Raw genomic sequence first — 18,218 nt, forward strand, 5'->3', positions numbered from 1 at the left:
GTGCGTTCCCCCGGCTGGAGGCGGCGTTCCCCCAGTCTGGCGGGCGGCAGTGTGCGTTCCCCCGGCTGGCGGTCGCGTGCGTTCCCCCGGCTGCTCTTCCTGGGTCTCTTCCGGGTCCCTCTAGCGCGTTCCCCAGTCTGGCGGGATAGATAGTTATAGATAGATGATAGAGATAGAGAGATGGAGATATATAGATATATAGTCAGGAAGGTCCAATCTTCTGGGAAAGGTAGAAGATTGGAGAAAGAGATAAAGACCTTTAATAAGATGCATCGCACAATGGCTTGAGCATGATGGAGACTGTGAGGATGAGACAAGTTTCAGATCTGTTTTTCATAGTCAACTCATATATATTTATATACATACACATGGAAAATTTCTCAAGGTGAAAAAACACATTCAAGCCTCAAGTTGAAATACTGAAGGATTTTATGTGTAAAATCTTAAATGATGCAAGAAGCATCAAGAGAAGATAGAAGAAATACACAGAGTTATTGAACCAAAAAGAATTGGTTGACATTGAACCATTTCAGGAAGTAGTATATGATCAAGAACAAATGCTATTGAAGGAGCAAGGCCAACCTACATTGAAGGCATTGGCAAAAAAAGAAAGCCTCAAGAATTGATGAAATGCCAATTAATATGTTTGCACAAACATTTGTAATCCTGGACATGCTCATTAGCCTGTATCAAGATATTTGGGAGACTATTTGTTCAATTAATGGGAAGAGATGCATATTTGCTCCCATTCCAATAAAAACTGATCCAACAGAATGTAGGGATTATTGAACAATATCATTAATATCACATCTCAGTAAAATCTTGTTGAAGATCATTAAAAAATAACTGGAATAGTATATGAATAGGAAATTGCTAGAAATTCAAGCTGAATTCAGAAGAGGCAGTGTTATAAGAGATATACTTGCTTATGTCAGATGAGTCTTGAGTGAAAGCAGAGACTACCAGAAGGATGTTAGTATGTGTGAGTCCTTAGTCACTTACCCCAAATAGCAATGCCATCTGTTGTTGTTCGTTATTGTATACTGTAGAATTAGAACTGACCCATAGTTGATCCTTCAGCTGGTTTTCAGAGGCAGTTAGTCATGTGGGAGATTGTCTATCTTCCTACTATGGAGCGGTTGGTGGATTTCAACCGTACCTTTGGGTTGGCAGCACAACTCCTTACTGTGGGGCCACCAGGTATAGTTTAAGTGAAAACTTGAGGTCCTGGAGGCTAGGTTCAGACAGTTGAAGTTCAGAACCAGTCCTATAACCCTTTTAGTCTGCAGTTATGTAAGTAACCCAATTCAGGTCTTGTCTTTGGTTCTATAGTCTGAAACCTCAACCTCCTGTCACGAATAAACATGATGTCATTTTCTTGCCTTAGAACTTTCGAAACAGAAAACTGCCCTCTCCTTTATATGGAGAGACACATGGCAGTGGCTGAGAGGTCCTGTCTTGTCCCTTGCAAAAGCTGTCTCTAATAAATTCCTTGCCCATGTGGAAAGTTCTGGTCTTTCACTTTGTCATTCTTGCTAGTGGGAGGAAAAACCTGCAATTTGGAAAGCAGATTTCCTGCAATGAGTGTTCCTTTGTTCTTGTCACGTAAACCGAAGCCATTGATGTGACTGGGTGGACTCTTGGCATCTTGTTGCTGATTTCCCTCATTTGAGATTTATCTTTGTTCCATTCAAAGTTTAATTAAGGGTCTCCAACCAGATCCAAGCTATGATCTTTTCAATTATTTGGTATCCGAAAATTGAACAATCAGTAAGGATGGCAGAAGAAGAATCTATGCCTTTGAGTTGTATTGTTGGAGAAGAATATTGGATATTCCACGGACTGCCAAGGGAATAAACAGGTCTTTCCTGGAGAAAGTGAAGCCGAGGTACTCCTTGGAGACAAGGAATAACAAAACTCTTGAGTCACATACTTTGGGATATTGTTAAGGGGGGGGGGGCAGACTTGGAGAAGGATATTAAGCTTGGAAAGGTGGAGAGTCCACAAAAGTGAGATGGATTGCTACAATGATTGTGACAATGAGCTCAAGTGTATTGGAGATGGTGAGGATGTCACAAAATAGGGCATGGTTACAAGCTGCTGTTCATAGGGTCGCTATGAGTCATAGTCGACTTGATGGCACACAATAAAAACAATAATGAGCATGTGAGACCCCGGGGTCTCTTCCTTCTAGCGCACCACGGAACCACCAGTAACCTCAGCACAGACATTAAGCACTTAAAGAATAGTTACCACAATAAGTAAAGTTATAAGACAAACTGTCTGTCAATGACTTGTATGAAAAATCAATATGATTTGTAAAACTTCACTCAATTGAAAAATTGGAAAAGTAACATAAGCTTGTATGACAGAAAAGCAGAATAATTATATTGCCTTCCCCCCTCCCTTGTTGTGTACTGTCGAATCGGATCCAACTGGCACAGGAGGAGATCATCTGCTAGCAGAGCATCTGGTGGATTTGAACCATGTGCCTTCAGTATTTTTTTTTCTTGTGCCTTCAGTATTGTAACACAGCTTCTTGCCACTAGGCCACCAGAGCTCTATTATACTAACTTTTTATTAAGTAATTCATGCTCATTCTTTGGAAAAATAGAGAAAAGTGTGAATAAGAAAAGAAATCCCAGCATAGAAAGATTAGTGTTTTTCCTTGGTAATTTTTTATCAGTATGGTATTTTTCTATTTTGCTTTTTCTTGATAACATTTTTATTGGTATTAAAAGACATATAACAAAACCTGTGCCAATTTAGCACTATCTGCATACATAATTTGGTGACATTGATTATTGATTCCTAAAGTTGTACAAGTATTCTTCTCGTAGTTTCCCAAATAATTTCAAAACCACTTACATAAACTCAGTACCCACTAAGCAGCCTCCTTCTTTCCTCCTTCCCATCGCTGGTAACTGCCAGCAATGTTTGCTTTCTGTGTATTGTCTATTTTATGTAAGTACAGGGCCACAGAATTTGTTCCTCTACAACTGACTTATTTCAGTCAGCATGCTGTTTACAGCGTTCCTTCATATAGTGACATATATCAAGACATTTCTTTTTATGGCTGAGTGTCAGCCCATTAAGCCCCATATTATTTAAAATTATATGCATTTTTTTCATCAGGATTTAACATAGCAATGGGCATTCATTTCAGTCTTGAAACAGTGCAAGGAAGACATGGTGTCACTGGGAATCATTTCTCCTGATAGGCTGGGGAGCATGACTACAGGCCCAGTGGGAAGCAGATAATAGAACTGGATTCTTCTGAAAGTGACCAGCCCCGGTACACTATTGTGAACAGCCAAAGTCGGGTTAAGTGATAGCATTGGGTGACCCCTACCTCTTACCAACACTCATTAACTCACTGATGCAATATTGACTAATGGTTTACTATTCGCTAGGGAAAGGCTGGTCATTTAAACACATCCAGAGGCACCTCTGTAGAAAGGCCTTATGATCTCTAAAGGTCACACCATGAAAGGAACACCATTTCTACTGACATGAGTCAGAGTCAACTCCCTGGCAACTGGGGTCTTTTTTTGTTGTTGTTCTTTTAGGGTTTGTGTGTATGTGCCAAGTGCCAGTAAGAGTCTGAAATAAAGAAGAATAATATGACACAGCTCTTGGTGACTCCAAAGTCCTAGATTATGACTGAAGAAAATGGCAAATGAATTACGGCTATGTCTGATGGTGCTATAATGGTGTGCTTACAGGGACCCCTGCCATCTGTTTATGACAGGGAAGACTTCCTGGTGTGCATTTGTTTGTTGTTTTGTACCATTGTGTTGGAACTGACCCTTAACTGACCTTCCATCAGGTTTCCAGAGGAGATTGTCCAGCCCTCTTCCATGTAGCAGCTGGTGGATTTGAACTGTGAACCTTTAGGATAGGAGTGCAGTTTTTCACCACTAGGTCACCAGAGCTTCCTGGTGTGCATTAGAGCTTAAATGTTAAAGCACTTGGTTTGTGGCAGCTGTAGTCAGCAAGAGAGCTATCTCCATTTTGAGTGTTCACATAACTCAGATGCCACTGAAATTCTTTATGCTACTTTCTCGATGCTTCCTGGTCATTAAACCAGCAACATGTCCCTGCTTAGAGGATTCTGGGGCAAGCCCAGCAAGGAGCAGTTTGCCCTTAAGTTTACACAGAGAATGGGGAACTGGCCTGGGGTCTTGGTATGCTCCTAATAATTTACTGACAATATTTAACTAACTCATTTAAGAGAAAAGTTGGCGCCCTGGTGATTCTAACACGACAGAATGGTCATGATTCATTCTCTGACCATAACGTAGCCAGGTAATCAAAACCCCAGAGCCAAGCCTGTACCACCTTTTGACCTGCAATTATGTATGTATCCTGCTCACAGCCCTTTCCCAACTTATCAGTTCCACCTGTGACAGTGATGGATTGACCTCTTGTCAATAATATTAACATTTTTCCTTTGTTCTCTTTCATATACATGGAAACCCTGGCTGTGAATGGGCAGACTGTTTGAACCTCTGTACTGTGGGCGTGCTGGCTGTTTCTGTCTTCCAAGATGACTGACCTGTTTAAGACTTAATAAAAAGGTTTCTATAGAATATATAGGAATCTGGAGTGTTTTCCCCCACATAGGTGACAGTTAAGTGGCCAGGTCTCTTGTCAGGGTGACTTCCAGAATGAGTATATTATGGAGAAGGCAGATGCAGAGAGCAACAGAAAAATCTGACCCTAGATGCAAAGCAGCTTCTCATTACCACCTTTCCTCACAGTCTAAGCAAGCACTCAAGAAAGCACACAAAAGCCTCACTGTCCTCCAGGCCTCGCTCCCTTTAAATGGAGAAGTGATTGAGTGTGTGCCGAGCCTGCGACAGCCGGTAAATCTTCTCCTTGAGGAACTTCCTCCTGGTGGCCGTCTCTTTTTGCTCCTCCAGCAGCCAGGTGTAGTGGTCTTTGACCTGTAATAGCTGCATGATGGACTTCTGCAGGCAATCGCCGTTGTCTTGGAGCAGGAAGTACTGAATTATGATGGGGATCTGGTTGGCAAGACGCTTGCTGGTTTCCTGGAAGAGGAGGTTAAGAAGGGTTAGTGGAGAGGTCTCAGCTCAGAGCCTGTGATTTCTGTGTAGATCATAATAAACTATGGATAACAGAGATTGAACTTGGTGTCCACAGGCCTGTTGCTTGATGGCAACTGATGGCCACCCATGTGCCACAGAGTGAAACTGCTCCATCAGGCTCTCTTGGCTGCAATCCTTATGGAAGTAGATGGTCAGTCACTTCCTTCTTTAGTGCCACCAGGTGGTTTTCAATTGCCAATCTTTAGGTTAATAGGTAATCTTAAAGTTAATATACCATGTACACCATGCTCAGATCTCATAAGGGAGTTCTGATAGCCTAGTGGCAAGAAGCTGCACTACAATCCTGAAGGCACATGGTTTGAATCCACCAGCTTCTCCGTAGAAGAAAGGTGGGCAATCTCCTCCCATTCTATTAACTACCTCTAGTTCTGACTTCTGGAAGCAGGAGCAGCGTCCACTTCCGAAATGGCTTGCCTACGGAAACTATGTATGAACAGTGCTCAGGCCTTTCGTTCCGAGGGTCTCTATGAGTCGTCTGTGACTCGACGGCACCTAACAACAACAACAACAACAGTTCCAACTTGATGGTACTTAACAACAAGAAGATCTTATAAGTGATGTTTCACTGTGTTGTTATTGTTATGTACTATAGAGTCAGAACAGACACATAGCTGACCCTCTAGTGGGTTTTCAAAGGCAGTAAATTGCACTTTGATGTGAAGGGAGAAAGATGGGAGAAAATTGCCCAACTTTCTCCCACAGAGCAGCTGTTGGATTTGAACCACATCACAGTGTTAATTCCTTACCACTAAGCCACCAGTTTCATCACGGCAGCCTTCAGTTCAACTCAACTCATTGGCATTGAGTAGAAACCATTTCCTAGCTGACTCTCCAGCAGGCTTTCAGAGCTCATCTTTCTCTTGAGGGGTGACTTGTGGATTAGAATGACCAGAGATGTGTAGCTTTGGGGTTGGGAGCACAACTCCCCACGGACAACAGCACCAAAGCTCCCAGCTTTAGCAAAACAATGAAAGTATCTAACCATGTGGCACTTCCATCTGGCTGCCCACCTTTTACTACCGAGATCCCCTCTGTCACCAAGGGCCCACCTGGCAGGTTAGCAGATCCCACACCACCTTTACCCTTCACAATTTCAATCATCCCAGGGGCCTCCCTGACATTCTTTCCCTCCTCTGAGACCAGGGGGCTCATGATTCTTGTTTTCCTTCTGGGAGGTAAATGGGGCTGCGCTCCCAGGTCTGTCTCATTCCCTTTACTATGTCCATTCTCCCCTGATAACTCTGCTTCTTGAGAAAGAGCTTTAGGGTTAAGCATCTTCACAGCTTAAGGGCTATTTTCCTTTGTCTTTCTAATCTATTAGCCACTGGATGAGGGCTTTGAAACCACAGAAAAAAGTAGGCAAAAGGACTTTAGCCCCTGTTTTGTGAAACTGGTGAGTTCAAGGCACTTTAAGAGCTGAGAGCCTTCAGAACATCAAAGAAAGTAAAATTATAGCAAAGATGGTTAGTGTGTCTTGAAGTCTACTCTATTTTGCTTTTATTAGTTTTCCATTTTGTGCATAGCATTTAAAATGAACAAGCCTTTCCTTTTCCTTCAGCTAAACAATTCTCCGTAGGAAGACCCCAGTATCTACATGCCAAATAGCAACCACACTAATTCCATGCCTCTGAGAACTCACCAAGAAATAGGCATTCAGGTGTATACTGATTTCAGTGATGGAAGAATTTGAAGGATTTGGAGAATTATTTGCACTGGTGTCAAAAAGATCTAACCGCCTGGCCGGCAACATCTGTGGAGGATTTCCCAGTGGGTTAAATATTTCTTCTCGGACTTTCTTGAGAATCTTGCTGTAAATCTGATCTTGACAAAAAACCTGAAGCTCCATTTTGAACTGAAGCTGGACCAGCTCTTCTGCTGTTTTTATTTCCTTCATTTTTAGTTCTTCGATCATGTTCTGGTGAAATAAGAAATATGAACACATTTTTTTTCATTCCCTTTCTATTTAAGCACGGTTATAGAAATACAATTGTGTCCAACCTCAAATTAAAATGGATCTACTGTAAAATAGCTCTGGTGGCCTAGTGGCAAGAAGCTGCCGTTCGAGGCCACCACCTGCTCCGCGGAAGGATGGGCAATCTCCTCCTGAACTGCCTCTGAAAACTCGCCAAAGGTTTGGCTATGGGTCGGTTCAGACTTGACGGTACACAGCAACAACAACAACAACGATGATAAAAACAATAAGCCTCAAGACTTTCAGATAGTGATTTCAAGAGAGACGTCAGTGGAGAAGTGCTGAGCAGAGAGCTGCAGAGCTGGGACAAGACAAATTCGAAGCCAATACTGCTGCCCTTTTGTTTGGAAACGATCAGCTAGTTGTTCCAGCTGCCTTGGAGCCAGCTCTGACCTGCAGTGGAACATGCTCCACAGAGTTTCCAGTGGCTGGTGGTTTGGTTTTTGGTTTTTATTTTTGTTTGTTTGGTTTTGGTTGTTTTGTTTTTTTAAAAAAAAATTAATGAAAGTTTACAGAGACTTTGGATTTCCATTCATTCACTGTTGCACTTTTCTCCCTACCCACCCCTCCCCCTCAATTTGCTCTTTTTTAAAAGTAAAAGAAAAATTCTTTCATTGTTATACAAACCCTCCCCTCAAGTCCACTCCACTATGTAGCCGTTTTTCTAGACTCCTGCCGTGACAATAATACCTAATCATATATCCCCTTTAAACAGTTTTTTAAACGGTCTCTCCCTCACCTCTGTCAAGGCAAGTATACATTATTTATCCTCTCCTTCTCAGTCTCCTCTAAACCTCTGTGTCAGTCCTGTTTTACAACAGTGGCACTATGCAATATTTGTCCTCTTGTGCCTGAGATATTTCGCTCAGCATAAAGTCCTCCAGGGTCACCCATTTTGTATGATATTGCATGAATTCCTTGTTTTTCAATGCAGCGTAGTATCCATTGTATCTATTTGTTTGTTTATGGAAACTTGGATTGTTTTTGATTCTTTGCTATTGTGAACAAAGCCGCAATAAACATGGGTATGCATATGCTTGGGTGGCAGATGGTTTCTCAGAAACAGATCATCAGCCCTTGCTTCTGAGGTGCCTCTGGGAGGATGTCAACCTTTCGGTCAGAGGCATCATCCAACACTCCAACCAGTCATTAACCCATTGTGTTGTGTCAGAACTGACTCATAGCTGACACTTCACAGGGGTTCTGAGGCCATAAATCACATGGGAGGAGATTGTCCATCTTTCCCTCTTGGAGCTGCTGGTGGATTCGATCCCCCAGAGAGTGCTGCCTTAAGGTTAGCAGTGCAACTTCCTGTGTACTACACCACCGGAGTGCTAATCATTAGGCATTATTATCTTTTAGGGCATAGGTGCCAAGTCTGCTGCATCCTACCCTGCTCCATAAAGGTTTCCAGAAAAGAAAAAGAAGTCACACACCTGACTTCACTTCTTCCAGGAAAGGAAGACTAACTGAGGCAATGAGGCCTACCCGGCAAATCCTCAACTAGCGCCCTGGACTCATGCTGCCAAACCACAGTGAATGCCCTACTTCCTTCAAAGGGAAAGCAGTCAGCAGTACCAACCAATGGCTATCAAGTGATGAACGAATGCTTACCTGGATGGTTGAATTAAGGTTGAAAAATTCACAAAAATGCTTCTTGGTTGTATCACTGAAAGCTTGTTGGACAGTTTCTGGCAACAGAAAAGAACAAAATCAAGCAAAAGTAAAAACGGGTGAAATGTACAAAGAAAATGAGTCCTACTATGTCGAGCCCAGCCCCAGGCTGAGCCTCCCAGATATAGATTAAGAGAGAAGAGGAAGGAAGCTCTTTCTAAGGAAAGAGAATCCTGTAAGCACCACCCACCACTGAGCTTGTGCTCTAGCTTCCTGCTGTTCCCGGGTCAGCATCTGCTTCTTCCCCACCTGGCTGCTTCCAGGGTTTTGTATAATAACAGACAAAGGCCAAATGCACTCTCGCCCCCCAAGAATGAAGAGACCATCAAATGAAAGCTTCTACAGCACTCCAGCATAAAGCTTCCTTTCCACCCCTCCACTTGCCTTCATGCTCCCTGAAGCCTTTGTTACGATGAGTACCACTCTAGGTTTCTGACCTGCCCCCAGGTGAGGCTGATGCTGCAGGTCATTGGCTCACAAAGAATAACCATGAAGCAAACAGGGAGAGGAAAACTTGCCAACTATACTTGCTGACTGAGTTTCCATTCCTCTCTGCAAGGCATTAAGATCTATAGAAGTCATGGGATGATCACATGGGAAGGGTCCTTACCTGCGACTTTCTGGAGCATGTTCAGAGCTGGGTCTATCAGCTGTTGGATGTATTGCCTCACGATGGTCTCAAACGTCTTATAGTTAACGAAGCCAGGAAGCTCTTTGCACCGGTACTGGTTGTCATATTTTGAGACTTCTTCATGAATGATGTTTTTAACTACAACATATAACAACAAACCACCAAGGTGAGTTCTAAGAATTCCACAGATATTGAAAAAGATTTGTTGGTTGTTTGGCCATCAAGTCAACACCATATCATGGCAAACCCATTTGTGTCAGGGATGGACAGTGGACAGTGCTCTGTGGGGTTTTTAATAGTTAGCTTTTCAGAAGTAGATCACCAGTCTTTTTTCCTAAGTAGTTGCCTTGGGGTGAACTTGAATTTCCAACCCTTCAGTTAGCAGGCAAGCTCACTGACCATTATATCACCCATGGACTTTATTTACAAGATAAGATTATTATTATTTTTTAAAAAGGACTTATCCACTGTTTTTCCTTAAGAAGATGTTTCCAAATGCATTTTCTTTTTTAGTTAAAAAAAAGAAGTTGTTGTTGTGGTTGAATGCCGTTGAGTCATAGGCAACTCATAACGACCCTATGAACAAAAGTCCTCGACACTTGCGTGCGTAACATTCATCCTTTCTCCAGGTTCGTAGGGTAATATTGATAATATTGCTGTTGTTACATGCTGTCAAATCAGTTCCAGCTCATAGCTACTCTCTGTATAATAGAATGAAGTTCTGCCCAGGAGAACTTCAGTTGTGTCAGGTTTACAACTAACTGTTGCTCTGAGCGCAATGCTGCAGCCACTGGGTCAATTCGTCTCATTCCTCCTTTTTGAGGACCCGTTATTGAATGGAGCAATCATGATGTCCTTCTTACAGTGACGTCCTTGCTCTTTAGTATTTAAAGATGTCCTTGGAAGCTGATTTGCCCAGTGTTTGGTGTTCTGACTATTGCTCCCATGAATGCTGATTACAGATCCAAGTGAAAAAAAATCCTTGACTTCAGTCTTTTCTCCATTTATCATGATGGTTTTTACTGATCCATTCACAAAGATTTTTGTTTTATCTTCACTGAGTTGTAATCCAAACTAAAGGCTTTAATCTTTGAGCTTCATTGGTTAAATACTTCAGATCTTTATTTTCAGCAAGCCAGGTTGTGTCATGTTAATCCTACAGGTTGTTAGCGATCCTTATTCCATCTTAATGCCACATTCTTCCTCATAGATTTCAATTTCTTGGATTGTCTTCTCAGAATATATGTTGAGTAGGCAAGGATTCTGAGGCTTCGTCTGACATACTTTGGACATGCTGCAAGGAGGATCCAGTCCTTGGAGAGGGACATCATGCTTGGGAGGGTGGAGGGACAGCACAGAAGGGGAAGGCCCTCTACGAGGTGGATTGATTCAGTGACTGGGGTAATGGAAGTGGGTGTGTCAGAGACAGTGAGATTGGCACAGAATAGAGCAGGGTTTAGGGCTCTTATACATAGGGTCGCTATGAGTCACAAGCAACTCGACAGCATTTAACAATAATACAACAGGTATGGAGAAAGCATACAACCCCAACACACACATTTCTCAACATTAGACTATTCTGTTTGAACAACTGCTTCTTAGCCTAGATACAGGTTCTGTATGAACACAACTAAGTGTTCTAGAATTCCCAATCTCTGTTATCCATAATTTATTATGATATACACAGTTGAATGGCTTTTAATTAAAGAAATAATGACTTTGAAGAAGCAAAGTTCTGTTTTAGTAAAAGTACATTTCAGTTGAGAATTATTACTCCAAGGAAGAAGTTTCACGTTATCATAGGTGGGGGAGGGGAACCTATCTCTGATTAAGTAAAGAAATTTGAAAATTATGACCTTAAAAATAGAAATTTAAAAATTCTTGCAGCATTTGAAAACTTCCTATGAAGATTATACTTAAAGGAAGTAAGAGAACTGATACTTTTGAGTTGTGTTGGAGAAGAGTACTGAAATACTCCATGGATGACCAAAAGAACAAATAGACACACCTTAACAAGTACAGCCAACAGCCTTGCCTTAGAGGCAAGGACGGTGAAACTTTGTGGTACATATTTTGGGCATGTTGAGGGAAGGAGCTATTCCCTGAAAAGGGACATACTGCTTAGAAAGGTGGGGGGTCAGTGAAAGAAAAACATCCCCAATGAGATGAAGTGACACAGTGATTGCAGCAATGGGCTCAAATGTATCAGAGATTAATGAAGGCAGCACAGGATAGGACAGAGTTCTATGAGCCCTACTCAACAGAACAGAACAGAACAGAACAGAACAATAATAACCTGTTATCAAATGCTTAACAAACAAATGCTTCTATTTTCTACACACTTGGGGACACATACATACACACACTCCTTACTGGCATCTGGGCTGGAGAGGAATGGATGTTAGAACTGTGTCAGGGAAGCAAGGAGACACTTGTGAAAGCATTAGCTTCACAGTCTTGGTGTAAGGGCAAAGAGAAAGGGAACAATGCAAGCAGTAGGACTGTCTGGCTCTTCTGGGTTTCCGTAGTTGACATTTCTTGCCATTTCTTGGCTCATTGGTCTAAATCAACCCATTCTTCTGGAATGGGAAGTTGTAAATGACCTCATGTGGATTTCTCTCTTGCCAGTTCTCCGCTTCAGTACCACCGAAATAACAAATATTTCAGGTCACCTTTTCTACTTTGGAAACTCAAAATTAAGTAGTTTTCCAACTACTACTATTTATAGGGCATCTATGCCTGGACAAAGAAGCCGTTTTGGAGACAGAGCAAGGCGACACTGCATGGTTTAAAATTGGGAAAGGTATGTGTCAGGGCTGTATCTTCTTGACACACTTATTCAGTCTGTGTGCTAAGCAAATAATTTGAGAAACTGGACTTTATGAAGAAGAGTGTAGCATCAAGATTGGAAGAAGGCTCATAAAAACCTGCACTATGCAGGTGACACGTACTGGAGAAGGACCTGAAGCACTTCCTGCAGAGGATCAAGGACTGCACCCTTCCATGTGGATTACATGTCAACATTAAAAAAACCAAAAAATCCTCACCAGTGGATCAGCAAGGAAACATCATGACAGACAGTTGGGGAAAAAACGGAAATTGTCAATGATTTCCTCTTGCTTGCATCCCCAGTCAAAACCCTTGATACTGGCAGTCAGGAAATCGGAAGAAGTATAGCATAGGGGAAGTTTGCTGTCATGAACCTCTCCAAAGTCCTAAGGAGTAATGATGTCAGTTTAAAGACTAACATGCACCTGATTCAAGTCACAGTATTTCCAGTCACCTCCTAGGTATCTGACAGCTGGACAGAGAATAAGGATGATAGGAAAAAAACCAATGCATTTGAGTTATGATGATGAAGAAGAGTGCTGAATATCCCACGGACAGCCAAAAGAACAAAACAGATACAACTTGAAGAATGTGCAACCAGTATGTTCCTTGGAGGCAAAGATGACGAAGCTTTATCTCACATATTCTGCACATGTTGTTAGGAGAAGCTAATCTTTGGAAAAGGCCATCATGCTTGGAAAGGTGGAGCATCAGTGAAGGAGAGGAAGACCCCCAACGAGGTGGATTGTAGTGACTGCAGCAATGGATGAAAGTCAAGGATGTACATAAAACAATAAATAGAACAGAGTTCAGATCTATTGTTCATACGGTTGCTGTGAATCATACTCGACTTGATGGCACTTAGCAACAATGACTAATTAAGAAGTGGTGCCCTGGTTCAAAATAAGCATCATTAATGACTGCTGTGACCATGGCATTTGAACTGCTGCACCCACAGCGGCTGGAGAGGTTCAGTGTGAAAATGTGTCCGAGGCCTCCTCCCCAGGGATGGATTACCCACAAAAGCAAGGTAAGCACCTTTGGTTATACACTAGTCTGTAGTGAGCAATTCCACATGTATGTCACCATGGTTTTTAATTTTCAAAAAGAGGCTTGGACTCTGTAGGAAGGTCCTGTGAGGTTGTGGAGAGAAGAGAGACAGATCCTGAGCACACCTTGAAGCAGAGATTTTTCATGTAATAAAAAAAAATACGAACATTTTCACTGTGGCCTAGTAAGTAAGCCTGAATAAGCCCCTGCTTACCTTTCTAATTGAGTAATCTGACACTGCCTGTGTTGTGGAGTTAGACACCCCTTCAAGGCACCCATCATCTCTGTGACATGCACTACTCTCGGATGGGTGGCTCGGTAGGAGAAAGGTGGGCAATCTCCTCCCATGCAATTTATAGCCTTGGAGATCCCACTGGAGGGTCAGCAATGGGTCAGTGCCAATTCGACAGCTCAGTGTCTTAGTCACTAACGTCTTTTTGTTGTTATGTGCCATCAAGTCAGAACCAACTCACAGCTGACCCTCTGGTGGATTTTCAGAAACAGTAAATCTCACAGGAGGAGACTGCCCATCCTTCTCCTACAGAGAGGCTAGTGGATTTGAACTGTATACCTTACATTGGTAGTGCAATTTCTCACCTCTAAGCCACCAGAGCCCCCTTATTCTCAACGTAGGGCTGGAAGGCAGAGGCAGTGGCATTGCTACACCCCGTGTTGGTGAGGACAGTGCTTTCAGTGAAGGGGCCCCATGACTGATAAGCAGAGTTCTCAGGGGCTGAGACCATTGACTGGGCAGGCGCAGCGCTGAACACAGATTGTATATGTACCAGAAGTAGCTTCTTGTGCCAGTAATCAGGATGCAGCTTTCAGGGGAGTCTGGCCCCAACTGACCTTTTTTGGTATTGTCTTCAAGCACGTGTTCCCAGGCTTTAAATTCCTTCCTGACTTTGTTGTATAGCCGAGACTCGTTGTCCTTCACAATTTCTTCTCCTTCTATCAATTTTTCAATGTCTCGATTGAACGCTTTAATTCTCTAAAAAATAAAAAGTTTCGATTTGCTTTGTGTTCGTAGTAAAGATCCATGGTTTTGGGCAGCCACATACAGTATTGGCATGCAGGGACTGCAAGACACCCACCCCTCTCATCTTACAGATGAGGCCCCTGAAGCCAACAGGCCTCCTCATGTCACCACAGAGAGCGGACTGTGCAGGGTCACCTTAGATTTCCAGATTATCAGGGAAGAATGTTGTTATCAAATTGGACCCTTGGTGGCCTAGCCTGGAGGGATTTGTTCTGTTAACCCAAAGGCTACCTCTCACTGGTGGTTCAAATCCACCAATGGCACTGAGGGGGAAAATGGGCACTCTCCACCCAGGTGATTTACAGCCTTGGCAATCCAATGATGTGGTTGTGCCACAAAGCATGCATGACTTTTGCATTAAAGGTATTTGCTGACAGAGAAATCAGACTGAGTCTGAGTTTCATGAAGAAATCTTCACCTCAATCAGAAAGAACATTTTATCCATTTCCTGTTCGGGGATGTCTATGCCACAGAAACGCAGCTCCTCCTCTGCTCTCTGGTGACTCTCCTTGATTTGATTTTCTAACAACGGGAGTGATTTCTGAAAGAGACAATAGCAAGCACTTAGTCTCCTCAGCTTGATGAAGTGAACAGACAGGTTTCTCTGATATAAAGACATAAACTCATTTTAAAGTATGTAAATGACTCTAGAATTTCTGTCATTGCATGAAATTTGTTAAGATGGAAAAATGTTTAAGGACCAAAAAACTGCCTTTACATGGAATGGGTGTATTTTGAAATTCCTTTGTGAATAGATGATTAGCAGTTAGCATCTACTTAGCTCTGACTCTTGGTAACCCTACATATGTCAAAGTAGAACTGTGTTTCATGAATTTTCAGAGGCTGGTGTTTTGGAAGTTGACCACTAGGCCTTTGTTCTCATGCACCTCTGGGTGAACACAGACCCTCAACCTTTCTGTTAGTAGTCGGCTACCTTATCTTTCTCCTGCAGAGGGGCTCATGGGTTCAAACCGCTGACCTTGTGGTTAGCAATTGAACTCTTAACCACTGAGATCCCTTTTCTCCCAGCAGTGGCCTATTTACATTAGACAAGGATACATTAGATAGAAGGCATTGCATTGTCAACCTAAAGGCATGTGGTTTGATTCCACCAGCTGCTTCACAGGAGAAAGATGGACAAATTCCTCCTGGGTGATTCACTGCCTCTGAAAACCTGCTGGATGGTCAACCTTGGGTTAGATCAGACTTGGTGGCACATAATAACAACATATTATATAAAGGACTTACTGAGTAGCGAAAACTGTCAAACACTTCATTACTAACTACAAGGTTCAAACCCACCCAGAAGATCCTCAGAAGAAAGGCCAGGTGATCTGCTTCCAAGAGATCACAGTGTTGCTGTGCACACATGACGTCACCATGAGTTGGAACTGACTCCTGACAACTGCTAGTAGGTTGATATCTTTTTTCAGAGCCCTCTTTTGCCAAGTGAGCTCTGGTGGCCTAGTCCATAGGGAGTTGTGCTGCTAATTTAAAAGTGACCCCCTTCTTTGCTGTTCACCAGCATTTTCGAGGGAGAAAGATGGGCAACCTCCTCATGTCAGCGTCTCTAACACTTGTTGGGGGTCAGCTCAAACCTGCCAGCAGTAAGATATTTTTTTCTCTTCTCAAAGCAAGTTGTTTGAGACTACAATTAGTGCTATTCAATGAGTGTTCCTGGGGTCAATCACCTGCTGAGTCAGAATGTCTGAGTGGAGGACCCAAGATCTGTGCCTAAACATTTCATTTGCTTCTTACATGCCCTGAAGGTGGACAACCACAGGCCATTTCCAACTCACTTTGAGGACGTGCTTCCTAGCTCTTTCAAAGGCGTCATTACTTTTACTCTACAAACATGCTGACACACAAGGAAAACCAAGGCCTGGTATTTGCTTGTATAGATTTCTTCTCTAATGGTTCAAAATAAATCTTTGCACATTAAAAACAAAACTCCATCACTGCTGTCAGGTGGATTCTGGCTCTACCTTACAGCACAGAACTGTCCCAAAATGTTTCCAAGCTGCAAATCTTAATGGGAGCAGACTTCCACATTCCCCTCTAGCAGGGACACGGATGGGCTCAAAGGGACAGCCACCCAGGGAACAATCAAAACGCTTCGGCCACCGTGCCACCAAAGCTCCTTTTTCACATACTGTTCTATCTGATTTCCAGATGTTCAGGCAACCACTAAACTAGCAGATTTATCAATAATTAACATCTCGTTTCTCCTGTCTTGGTTGTTATCGTGAGAATTTTGTATGTGGTTGTCCATTTTTGTGAATCAGTAAAAACTGCACACTTATCTTTTAGAATCCTAAACCTAGGAGAATTTTTTGTTTTTACTGGAAAGTATTAACCCATTGAAAACAGAAGATTTACTAGCTGAGGGTCAATCTCCGTCACACTGCTGACCTGTTACCAGTTTCACACTCTTCCTATTTTCTCCTCCCAAACTCATTGATCCAGCCATTTGTTTCAACACTGGGCAGCTGTTGCTGCCTCGTTTCAGGAGCTCTCTTTTTCTGGTCATGAGGAACTTGGGTTTTGAAGTTTCCTCCTTGGCTTACTTGCTTGGGCAGCACAGCAACTGAGTAAGTGACTTGGAGGTTGCAATTATTTTATTTTTTTTTCCAAATAGATTTAATGACAAATATTCCATACTGGTTGCTGAGCAAGGGAATCCTGTTCAAGGAACCATTATTAAATAAAACCTGAAAAGAAGGCAGTTCTCACATACTCAAGCACGCACTCACACAAAACATATTACTTTTAAGATCATTAAATTACTTACTATTTTAACAAAATGCTGCAAAATAACATTTCAGTGAAACAAAATGTGCACAAACTTCAGAAACGCAGTTCAGATTGTCTTTGAACACAGGTTCCTAATTTGTACTTTTTCACAGTCTCTTGATCTTGAAGAGATCACATGGCTCAAAAAGGTTAACTTCTCTTTTCTTTCCAACTCAAAGTTCAAGATTTGATTAAATCAGATGGCCTATTTAGCCTGTTTCAGGTTTTGCTCTGCAGAGGGCGGTAGAGGAAGCCTACCTTTGACCAAACTCCCCAGGAAACAAATAATACATTTGCTTTCACAATTATTGAGACCGTGAAAAGACTCTCCAAAACAGATGAACGTTTTCTGAGTGAACCACAGTTTACTGGGTATGGTGAGGAAATACTATTATTTCAAAACCAGATTCCAGAAGCAGCCTCCCAAACACATTCTTAAAACTTGACACCCAACCCAATGGCTCACTTTGATGTGCAGGATGAGTTCTGAGGTCAGCTTTTCAGCCAGATTAGGCACTGTGGCCTTTCCTTCCTCCAGGAGAACTCTGAAACAGAGCAAAACAGGACATAGGTGAGTTCTGGGAGACCCTTGTGCCATCATTTTCCAGGACTGGGATTTCAAATGAATTCAGCTATTCTCCCCTCATCAGAAGTGAATGTCTGAGACAGACAGATGCTAATTACTGAGCAGGCCCACACTTGGGAAGGTGCCACGAAGGTTGAATTCACTGTGTCCATTAATCCTCACAACCAGGCCATGAGTTAAGTAGTCTTTTCATGGACAAGAAAACAAAAGAAACCGTAGAGGTTAAACACTTAAGGTAGAATTTTATTTATTTTAAATAGTCCCTACAGAGGCTTGCATGAGAGTTTGCAAAAGCGTAGTGGTTTTCCATTCAACCATTTTTATGTGCATTTTGTTTTATAACATCAATTACAACAGTCACAATCTAATCATGCTCTTACCACTTCCTCCTTGTAATATTTCTCTCTTTGACCTGAGCTTGTGGACATGGCGTACAAGTTGCCGTACCACGGTCACTTGTGGTTGCTGTGAGGCTGAACACTGTGACACTGATGTGTCAAATGCCTTGATGG

General features: G+C 42.4%; 1 protein-coding gene across 1 annotated transcript in view; it reads right to left on the minus strand.

Moving 5' to 3' along the window:
* Window positions 1–4,823: 4,823 nt before the first annotated feature.
* The window catches only part of MX2 (myxovirus (influenza virus) resistance 2 (mouse)), a 33,759-nt gene continuing 20,364 nt past the window's right edge, over window positions 4,824–18,218 (minus strand). The window contains exons 7-13 of the mRNA XM_006886766.1: window positions 17,587–17,665; window positions 14,746–14,868; window positions 14,138–14,279; window positions 9,389–9,547; window positions 8,719–8,795; window positions 6,772–7,047; window positions 4,824–5,054 (exon numbers count right to left, since the gene is read on the minus strand). Of these exons, the coding sequence (XP_006886828.1) occupies window positions 4,824–5,054; window positions 6,772–7,047; window positions 8,719–8,795; window positions 9,389–9,547; window positions 14,138–14,279; window positions 14,746–14,868; window positions 17,587–17,665 (1,087 nt within the window). The remainder of the gene's footprint in view (window positions 5,055–6,771; window positions 7,048–8,718; window positions 8,796–9,388; window positions 9,548–14,137; window positions 14,280–14,745; window positions 14,869–17,586; window positions 17,666–18,218) is intronic.

This window comes from Elephantulus edwardii, unplaced genomic scaffold (genome assembly GCF_000299155.1).
Source record: "Elephantulus edwardii isolate Elephantulus edwardi_28Jun2011 unplaced genomic scaffold, EleEdw1.0 scaffold00051, whole genome shotgun sequence".
Taxonomy (NCBI): Eukaryota; Metazoa; Chordata; class Mammalia; order Macroscelidea; family Macroscelididae; genus Elephantulus; species Elephantulus edwardii.